General features: G+C 42.6%; 1 protein-coding gene across 2 annotated transcripts in view; it reads left to right on the forward strand.

Moving 5' to 3' along the window:
* The window catches only part of PTPRB (protein tyrosine phosphatase receptor type B), a 124,929-nt gene that overhangs the window by 35,517 nt on the left and 78,150 nt on the right, over window positions 1–11,262 (forward strand). The window contains exons 1-2 of one of the 2 annotated variants that reach the window (XM_045291897.1): window positions 60–147; window positions 514–787. In XM_045291897.1, the coding sequence (XP_045147832.1) occupies window positions 94–147; window positions 514–787 (328 nt within the window). In that variant the 5' untranslated portion in view covers window positions 60–93. Of the gene's footprint in view, window positions 1–59; window positions 148–513; window positions 788–11,262 lie in introns of those variants that run through there. The other variant, XM_045291892.1, reaches the window with a different exon arrangement.

Raw genomic sequence — 11,262 nt, forward strand, 5'->3', positions numbered from 1 at the left:
CCCTCCAGCGCCGCGTTGGTGCCCCCACCCCCTCGGGGGGCTGCTGGGCGTCCGGACCCCTACTCTTTAGTCTGAGTCGTGACCCCAAGCGCAATGCTGAGCCATGGAGCTGAGTTGGCCTTGTGGACCGCACTGAGCCTGCTGCAGGTGAGTGGGCCCAGAAGGGGTCCTGGACTGGTGTGTCACCTCCCCGTGGAGGACGAGAACCAAATGCCCCCTCCACTTCCCGGCCCCCGGGGTTGTCATTTGGTGGTCAGAACTCCTCCTCTCCCCTGGGAACGACCCTCTGGAGGCTCCCCAACCAGGACAAAAAGCCAACACGGATCTCCAGCCAGCTGTTGCCGCGGGAAAGCAGCTGGGGGGAAAGTTGTCACCTGCCGTCTTCTTGGGCTCCAGCCTTTTCTCCTGCTGCAGGGGTAGGGACATGGGGGGCGAGCTTAGGACGCTTGTGTTGGACACGTCCCTGAGCAGACGGACCGCCAGCCTCAGCTGTTGTCTCTGGTTCCTTTGCAGACTGGACTAGGGGAGCCAGGCAGATGCAACTTCACCCTGATGGAGCCCAGGGTCTCCAGCCATGCCATGTCGCTCCAGTGGAGAACTTTGGGGTCACCCTGTAACTTTAGCCTCATCTATAACAGTGACACTTCAGGCACTGCTTGGTGCTACCCAGTGCAGATCGACAACACCACCTACGAATGCAACCCCAAGGATTTACAAGCGGGAACCATCTATCACCTCAGGATTGTGTCTCTGGACGGAGAAGAGAGGACTGTGACCTTGCAAACAGGTAAAGGGCGGCAGGTGCAGGCTGGACAGGCAGGCTACTCGAGGCTGGCCTCTGCCTGTTCAAGCTGGTGTTTCATTTGAGTTAAAAAAAAAAAAGTAACCAAGATACACAGACACAGATTTCTGTTTTGTTTATTGCTGGGCAAAAATGACTTGGTTCGCAGTCAGAAATGGCCTTAGTGCCCGGATGGAACGCTAGCCACTTGAAGCTAGAGTGCAGCAAAGGAGAGAGCCTGTGGGGTGTGTGTGTGTGTGTGTGGTGGTGGTGGGGGGTGACTGGGGGGATTTGTCAAAGTGCTATCCTTTGAGCTTCCGTGGCATTAAAGTGTCCAATCCTACAGCAACTTTAAGCAAATGTCTCTGGGAGAAATCATCGAGCATGGTGTTGGGGGTAGGCATTTCCTCAGCTTGGTTTTACTTTTGGAACTAGGACATCAAATCCTCAGGAGGCAAACTATTCATAGAATTATTAATCACGGGGAATTAGAAAGGTTCCTTGAAATTAGGGCACCAAAATGATTTTTGTTTCAATTGAGTAACTCAAGCAGCTTACGATCAGAGAGCCTTCCTTGTTTGCTCTGTACCTCCAGACCATTGCGTTTCTTGCACCGTAAAAGAAACATTTGTCTTTACGGTCACCGTTTCGAACCTCTCAAGTGAGTGTTACACTTCTCAGTCAGTTTCAAGTTCCTACCAAGTGCTTTACATAGGGACAGTCAGGGACAGTCGCTCATTTCTCCGTCCTCACAGCCACGACTGGTGTAGCTTTGCAGTCAGAAGTGGCCTGAGTGTCCAGATGAAGACTAGCCACTTGAACCCAGAGTGCAGCAAAGGAGAGTCTGGGAGATGCGGAGGGGGTTTGTCCAGTGATGTTCTCGGAGCGCCATAGCACTCAATTGTCAGACCCTACTGCAACTTTAAGCAAATGTTTCTGGAATAAAAAAGTTCTCTCTCAACTTTGATGCTTCATTCGTTTGTCTTTCTTTATCTTCCTGAGTCCTTCTTGAACATTATCCTGCTTTGCGGCAATCGTGGAGCCTGACTGGAATCCAGGAAGTCAAGTGAAAGTTCTGCAAGTTAGACTTAGAGATGTGTTATCCCCCCTAGTCTCACATTTCAACCTGTACAAAGACCTCTTCTTCGACTCTGGTTCTTTAATGGGGTGCGACAGCTTTCCGTTTATAGGGCAATTCCAGCAGGGTCAGGACATTTAACTGGCTCATGTAGTAACACTTCAACCCAATGTTAATTCTCTTATTTTTTTTAAGAAAAATTTCTCAGACGGTTTAGCTTTATCACTGGACTTAGCTCAGATGGAACTTTTAGTTCATTCCTGAGATTTGCAGGAACCTAAATCGAAAAAGTAACCACTTGTTAAGTATTTGATTGTGTCTTTCAATGGCATCAACAGAACCTGAAATCAGCCACATGATTAGAATACTTTGCAGAAGTTTAAGCAGGTTTGCTTTTAGTCATAGAAGTGTTGGTTATTTGAGAACAATTCTGAGCATTCTAAAAATTGGTAAAAGCAGAAACCATGTAACAGAACTTTCTGGATGAGCTAATTACATTTGATAGTGTGTTTGACCCACTAGTGTGTTTGTTGAATGAAACTGAATGATTCACAAAAATAGGTGAGCCTTCAGAAATTTCTGGGAGAAAAGATAAAAAAATCTTACGGAGCCAGAATGCAATGGTTTATTTTTGTGTGTGGAAAATTCAAAGAAAAGGACTCATAATGTGTGTTACTAGGTAGAATGGGTTTTCAGTTAAATTAGCATGTAGGTCAGTGTTTCAAGTCTAAATGAATGTGTGAAATGTAAGAAATATGTGCATCCTACTGATTACACGCAGTTAAACAAGACTTCATCATCATCCACCAAGTATTAACATTTACGGGCCTTGTTTTCTTTTACTTAAAAAAAATCATTTTATTAGGGCTCATACAACTCTTATCACAATCCATACATACATCAATTGTGTAAAGCACATTTGTACAATCATTGCCCTCATCATTCTCAAAACATTTCCTCTCCACCCAAGCCCCTGGCATCAGCTCCCCGTTTTTCCCCTCCCTCACCACTCCCCGCTACCTCATGAACCCTTGATAATTTATAAATTATTATTTTGTCATATCTTGCACTGTATGACATCTCCTTTCCCCCACTTTTCTGTTGTCTGTCCCCCAGGGAGGAGGTTTTATGTAGATCCTTGTAATTGGTTCCCCCTCTCCACCACTCTGTCCCTCCACCCTCCTAGTATGGCCACTCACACCACTGGTCCTGAAGGGATCATCCGCCCTGGATTCCCTGTGTTTCCAGTTGCTATCTATACCAGTGTACATCTTCTGGTCTAGCCAGATTTGTAAGGTAGAATTAGGATCATGATAGTGGCGGGCAGGGGGAAGGAAGCATTAGGAACTAGAGGAAAGTTGTATGTTTCATCGTTGCTACATTGCACCCTGACTAGCTCGTCTCCTCCCCGCGACCCTTCTGTAAGGGGATATCCAGTGAAGGGGCCTTGTTTTCTTAAGAAGGTTCTTTTTTTCAAATTCCCCCCCATAAATTTTATGAGTCTCATGATCAATGTGAAGAATGAAAATTGCAGGTGATGTGGAGTGAGGCTTTTCTCAGTTATTTGTATGATGGTATAATCCTTGCTAGAAGTCTCTACATTTTTTTAAATACAAATATTTGTTTTAAGATATTTAAAAAATTGTTTCAGGGAGGATTTTATGGGGGTAGTGGTATTTATTTATCTATTTATTCTGTCAGCAGGGCTTTCTATGTTTTAAGGACATAGAAGGAGCCTTTCTAGGTCTTAAGGACATATAAGGAGCCTTCAAAAAGTTTGTGGGAATTGGATTTAAAAGATAATTCCATTTTTCCCAAAACTTTTTTGACGGTCCCTGGTATCTGAGACTTTCAGTAAATTAGGAGTAGGCACTATTTCTCCTCTATAATGGTTGTTATGCTAAAGAAATGAATCTCATAAATCATATTTTGTTATTAAAGTGACCTCACATTTTTAAGAAAGTATCCAAATGTGTTGTGCAGTGCTGGTTCCATTTTTGCCTTTCTTACTGGTCTCTAAAATAAACAGAATTAGAGCAAGACTTGATAATCTCTGTAAAATTCCAAATCTGATTTGTCTGGATTTTTGCTTTCCAATAAGTTGACTAGCATGGATGGTTATGTTGGTATAGTGTAGACATGGCCTTAAAGATTAAAAAATAATTAATTGAATGGGAATAATCCAGCAATATCATTTTTCATGCCAGTTTTTTTTTTTTCATTGAAGAACATATATGGATTCAAATTCTACTCAGCAAATACTTATCAAGCATGAGTATTGCAGGGAACTAAGCCTGGCACTGACTGGTGAGCATACAAAAATGATGACCACGACGTGGCTCCTTCCCCTGCCGTCTTACGGATGGGGTGAGAGAGGGCCGTGAGGAAGGGAGCAACAGAGCTGTATGTACCTCTGTTCCTGAATAAGGATCTGCCTGTCCTCATGTGTGCTTTACTTTCTAACCGTAGAGGAGAAGACATCTGGTAGTTACTGGTTTATTTTGTCATTAAATGATCAATCCAATAAGAATATGCTCTGAAAGTCCAATTACTTAACTGTGAATTCACCTGGAATCTATTAGTGTCGATATTAAAGAATTCGTACAACTAGAGATTACATCATCAGGGTCTAGAGCAGAGGTTGCTAGATGGTTGTGCGTGAGGGTGGATCTCTTAAGTATCTGAACAGCAATACATTGTGTTTAGTTCATGTAAAAAAATTCAAATTACTTGCTAGCTGTGTGGGTTCCCTTGAGATATCAGAAATTGGGGAAAAACTATGCCTGTATGCCTTGAATTCCTAAAGCTGAGTTTTAACTTCTTTTTTTAGACATCAATCCACCAGAGCCCCTCTTCACTTATTTCCATACCCTAATGCATCCTAGACATTTCAATTTGTGACTTCTACTTTAGCGATTTAGAACTTATTGCAAAGCAGTAAGAAAGACCTAAAATGGCAGCTAGCATGTGGTAAGTGCTCAATAAATATTGGTGGACGCAATGATAAATAAATCAATGAGTGAATGGGTAGCTGGATAGGATAGGTTAAAAAAAGTTCACTGCCATCAAGTTGATGTCATCCCATAGTGACCCTAAAGAACAGGGTAGAGCTACCCCTGGTGGTTTTGAACCATAAACCTTGCAGTTTGCAGACCAATTCCTAATCCCTACCCCACCAGGGTTCCTCTGATAGGACAGGTAGTCAGACCGACAGATGTAAGTGAATAAAATGACTCCAAGGTCAGCCATTCAAAACCACCAGCCACTCCTGGGAGAAAAGTGAGTCTTTCTACTGGAGTGGAAACGCACAGCCCTGGAACCCACGGGACACCGGACGTGCTATGCTCTCCAGGGCCGCTATGAGTCAGCATCCACTCGATGGAGGTGAATTTGGACTGGATTTGGTATTCTCTTTGGTTTGAGGTCAATGATGAAGCCTGGAAACGTAGTCTAGAAGGAATGAATCGGTTTGTTTTTTTTTGCTTGAAAGAATCTTTTGAAGAATACCATTTGTTCCTTGTTAGTCAGTTTCCTCAATGAATTATGCGGTTTAGAGCACTGGATAAAGAGCAGAGCTAGTTTTAAAAGCAGAAACTTGGTTTCCCCCCAACGAGAATTAAAATTCAATAGCAGGGCCGGAGGATCTACTTTTTAAACAAGTGTCAGAGTGAACCATGTGCACTGAACTACAAAGGACTGGCATGTTCTCCTCTTATTCTTTGGTACTCATCCCGTTTATATATGGTTTCACCTGGATATTGTCCCAGAAGAAAATTACTGTAATGTGTTTTTTGCTTTCATGGTCTATGAAACACTTTCATTTTACTTAGTAGGTAGTAGAGGGTGGTGGTAGATAGATGATAGATAGATAGATAGATAGATAGATAGATAGATAGATAGATAGATAGATAGATACTGAAATCTTGTCAGTTTTCCTTGGGTTTGAGTAAATTATGAAACCCAGGAAGTAGTCTAGAGGAAGATGACTTTAACTATACATAGTAAATGCTAGTAGCAATTGCCTTCTTGTTAGTTCTAACTACTAAGAAATCTGGAAAAAAGAAGGAAAATAAAAAGTCCTTATTTTTTAAAAAAATGTTATTTTCATAAAAACTGTGGAGAGTGCATTGTGTACAAAAGTGCAAGCTAGACACCTGCTATGAATTGAGTTGTGAACGCAGGCTGCGTAGGCACATCATCTAACCTCTCTAGGTCTGCTTCGGGGACCTTATTGGTTATGAATCGGGCTGCTAAATACAAGGGCAAAGCAACCCGCTGCTCTGCAGGAGACAATGGTGCTTTCTACTCTTGTAAAGAATAACAGTACCGGGAAACTCACAGGGGCAATTCCACCCTGTCCTGTAGCGGCAAAGTGAGTCAGCATCGACTCGATGGCAGTGAATTTGAAGAGGCTTGTTTCAAGGAACCTGTGTAGCTCTGTCCAGTAAGTACTGGACTACTCACTACAAGATCTGCGGTTCAAATCCACCAGCAGTTGGACAAAAGAGACAGATGAGCTTATCAGTTCCCATAGAAATTCACAGTCTCAGGATTGATAAGGTCGCTATGAGTCAGAATCCACTCTATGGTAAGGGGTTTGGTTTAGCTTGTTTCCATGGACCAGTAGTGCTGGAGTTGTCAAACAGTGGACTGCTAATTCAAATAAGATGAGCCTGGGAAACCGGTATCCTGTAAGGAAGTGTTGGCACTGACTGTATGTACAGCAATGGATTTTTTTGTTTTGTGGTAGAGATAATCCTGTAGAAATAGTCTGGTAGTTTAGAAGCCCTGCTGGCATAGTGGTTTATGAATTAAGCTGCTAACCACAAGGTCACTAGTTCAAAAATACCCACTGCTCCACGGGAGAAAAATGAGGCTTTCTGCTCCTCTAAAGATGTACAGCCTTGGAGACCCACCGTTCTACTCTGCCCTCAAGGATCACTATGAGACAGAACCTACTGGATAGTAGTGCATTTGAGGTTGTTTTGTCTTGTTTGGGGTATTACAGTCTGTAGGAACCCACTTCCATCAGCTCTAATATTGCTTTAAAGTTGTGATTAGGCATTCCAAATTTCCATGTGACGTTTTGTTGTAACTTTTCAAGCCAACTTTTAAAGGAGAGCTTATACTGTACAAAATACTTTAAAATCTACCTAGGCTTAGCCAATACAAGTGTAGCGTAATGATTAAATGTGCTTTAATATGAAGATGCAAAGAGCAGCTATTTATCTGCAAATACATTGAACTCTTGATGACAGGCTTCAGTGTTTAGCATTTAACAATTTATAGCCTGATTATTCGAGAACTTCTAAGGTCAAGGTAGATTACTTATATGGATGAACGAACCCACTTCTCTGCACTTGATCTTCCTGTGTGGTTTTAGGAAATTCCCCTCTAAGTTATTCAATTATTCTAATTCAATTCAGTGCCTACATGTATACCTAGTGCATAAAGATGTGAAATCTAAGGCATGAGAATCTGAGCTGTAAGCATAATCCAGTCAATCATCTTATTAAGCCAGAATGCTCACTGTAGTCAAGCAGCAGCAATAACCAAGAAATAATTACCTTTCTGTAATTAGATGTCATTAACTAGAGGTCGAGCTACATTCGTTTCCATTTGTTTTTCTGCTTGCTTTTTAAACCCCCACCAAAGAATGGTTTGGGATTTTTGCAGCTGCCTCCTGCTTTCCGTAAGAAAAACCCTAATTATTTTAAAGAACAAGTTGAGGTTTAATCCATTTTGTATAAAGTGCTACGTAAAGGTAACTTCCCGTCAAATCCCCCAGGCACCTGCGTTTAACTAGATCCAAAGCCTGTGGCCACGGAGTTATTCATCGGACAGAAGAGCCCTGCTCCACAGGATGGCTGAGGCAGTACAACTTCGATAGAAGCAGACAGGGACACTGCTGGTGGGTTAAAGCCACCAAGCTTTCAGTGGAGAGCGCAGCACTGAGCCCACTGGCAGGGCTCCTGGGACTGGAACCCTAATTTCTGTAAATAATACTTGGTAAAGAAACCGAAATTGCCTCTTTGGTTGCTGGAAAAGCCGATCCCTTGATCTGGAATTCCGTGGTGATGATGAGTGAGGTGTGGCCAGGATAATGTCCAGCTTGAGAAGACCTTGAGTACCTGCAGACAAACTTCACCGCAAATCAGAAACGCACGGGAAGTCCTTGCTGCTCCCGGGGGATAAAAATGGTAGAGATAGGCAGAGCTTATTGGACAGTAATGCAGGAAAGACAGAATCGGGAATATATCTAGAACCCTCCTGCAGGAATCCAGACACAAGATGTTGTAAGCAAAAGCAATAAGATTAGGGGAAAAGGAGCAGACATGGAAAACCTTCATTTAAAACAAAATTAAATATGGTCTTTTTTTATATTCCTGAGTTAGTTAATTGTGCCAGCCGGGCCGATAATCACATGTGGTGCTGGTTGAAAGGCAGAGGGATAAATGGGTGGTGAAGCCTCGCCTTTCTAGTTCTCGGGTCTCTTGTTTTGTGATGGTTGTATCGGGTGCAGCTGCCTTAGCAGTTCCCTGCTTCAGCTTGCAAGATTGACTTCCTCCAAGACATCCCCAAGGAGAAGCCGCATGGATCTATCCCGATGCAGCCCTGGGTGCTGGAGCAGCCGTGTGGAGACCCCTGCCAGTGCTGAGATGCTTGTTCGTTCACTGACTCAGCTTTCCTCCTGCAGTCGGCATCCTTGCCTCTGTTTTGTGAGGTGGAGGACTTTGTGGACTGGTGTTGGGTTAATGGGTTAATGTTGGACTTGTGGGCTTGGGCAGCATTGGTTTGGGATGTTTTCATGATGCACCTTTTCTTTACATAAAACTCTCTCTTATACGTGAGTCGCCGTGGATTTGTTTCTCCAAAGTACCCAGACTAATACAATTCCTTTTGACAATGCTACTCTATCCAAACAGCCAAGTGAAAAATTTAGTAAATTTGCACATTAGTTCTCACGGACCTCTGGTTTGATTTTTGTTGTGCTGCACTGAGTATGCACTTCAGGACAGCCGAGTCTACCCTGGGACGGCAGAGGTGTGATAGATAAAAAGAACACATGGTTTCAGAACCAGGTTTGGCATCAGCTGTACCACCTGTTTGCAATGAACAAGTCACTTAATGTCTGCAAGTGCCTGTCTCAACTGAGAAAGAAGAACAGTTAATTCATCAGATTCTGCATAAATACCATAAGGTGCTCTTGTTCCTTCAAGAAAAGCTTATTTGTGGATTGGCACCAATCCACAAATAAGGGTGAATTTATTTCTAATATGAAAAAAACCATTTCAAACTGTAAATTATCAATAGACATGAATATTTTAATGGCCATGCTTTGGTCAAATACTAATCATCAGAAAGCAAATACTTGAAGTATATCAGTGATTTTCTCCCTCTTCTTAGGCCACACTTCCCACCCCCACCCCACGAAAAAAGGAAGAAGTCAGGAATTTAGTCTAACTTTTTCTTTTTCCTTTGCATATCTAAAGGCTGGGTTGGTAACAAGCCTACTTATCAAATTATGGGACTTCCTGATATCCACGTTATTTTTGGTGTTAAAGGTCTTACGTCTGTTTCGACTCATAGTGACTTACAGAGTTTTCCAGACTGTGGTCTTCAGGGGGCAGTTCACCAGATCCTTCTCCCATGGAACCCCCAGGGCTTCCTGCACCTGCCAGCATTCCGGTTAGCAGCCAGGCGCTTGACTGTTGAGCCCTGGTACCCAGAGAATCGTTCAAATACATCAGGTGAATACTGCAGACCTTTGTATTTATTATCCCATATTTCAGGTCTGTCTAAAGCCAAGAAGCACAAAGATGTCTTAAACTTATAGCTAAGGAAAAATGTGTGATATGTTGATCAAATTAAATACTGATATATGGATTTTGACAGTTCTCATCTTTTGTAATATTTGCCTGGTTACTAGGGATATGAGAGTACTGGGTGCAAAAACCAGAGATGCGATAACTGCACATGTATGAATCCTTGTTTCCTCCGGCAATCAGCAGAAATTACAGGGAATGGGTAGCATTTTTTAAAATACTCTTGACTTGTGAGTGACATAAATACAAATAAGGACAAGGGAACCTTCTGATAGACTGAGAAGGCACCACGGGCAAACAGATCACAAGACAGTGCCTGGGTCACCTATAGACACCAAAGGCTTATTTAAGCTTATTATCAATCGAACGTCTTTTTCTAAGGATTTATCACATAATAGGAGATGACAGGTATAAAAATTCACTTTGAGATGGCACTTGAAATCTCATTACAGAGAGAGAATTAGCACCTCTGATGAAGGTATCTAATTTTCACCTAATAAAATATTTTTAAACTTTTTTTTTTAATACACCAGCGTGTTCACTGGGCTTAAGTACAAAAGCAACCTCTGAGAACGAGTTAACTTCTGCGGGAAGCATAGCAATGGTGGACAACTGCCAGCAAAGGGCTTTATCACAGTAGAAATGGGCCTTTAAGGGTTTGTTTCCAGTGCAAATTCTCGCAGCCCAGGCACTTCCCCGTCTCATTGTTCCTTTGTCCTAGCGGATGTACAAAGGATTGACTGTTTTGCTTTTTGGCTCAGAGAGATCAGATAAAGTCTGCATTTCTGAATTTCACCCTCTAGGCACGCAATCTTAAAATTCAATTTCTGTGGCTTGGATTGTGCAGGTTGCCTGTGTTTAGATGAGAGTGGTGATAAAAGCCATTTTCTTGAACCTTTATCGGGCTTAGTCGTTGGCAACCTGGCCGCAGAGATCCCATTTGAACTCTCGCTGGGAAACAGCTGTTGCCTCCTCCTTGTCCTTTAATTAAACCGCCGCTTCAGCAAGAATGCATCTCACTTGGGTTCCACAGGGTTGCTCTTAAATGTCTTCATGTTCTAGTGCTGAGTGGCTGCAACCAGCAGAAGCTTCCTTTCTCACGGGGCCAGAAGTCCCAGCTAAGGACATAGGTGCTTACGTGACTGCCAGTGAGGGGATGCCGGTTCACAGCCACCCTGTTGGGCAGGGTGGAACTTCTGTGAGTTTCCAAGACTTTCATTCTTGATTTTGCTTTCGGCCATAAAGTCTTAGGGGAAGGTCTTTCTATCAGCTACGGAGGTTCTTGTCCTTTTGAAATTCCACTCCTGGGTGATCTTCATGTAGTTCGACGTCTCTGCTTACTCACTTGCTTAGTGAATCTCTTTTCTATCTCAAAAGAGATTTAATGAAGGCACACTCTTTATTTTTTTAATGTTTTCACAGTTTTATTGGCACTTCTTCCACGTATCATATAATTCAATAGTTCGATCGTATTAAGAAGAGTTGTATGATAATTACCACAACCGATTTTAACAGTTTCTTCTTCCTTGTATTGATTATTAGTGTAATTATTATTTTTTCAACCAACACCTTTTATC

The sequence above is a fragment of the Echinops telfairi genome, unplaced genomic scaffold, assembly GCF_000313985.2.
Source record: "Echinops telfairi isolate 266 unplaced genomic scaffold, ASM31398v2 ScPeMD7_2;HRSCAF=8, whole genome shotgun sequence".
NCBI classification, from domain to species: Eukaryota; Metazoa; Chordata; class Mammalia; order Afrosoricida; family Tenrecidae; genus Echinops; species Echinops telfairi.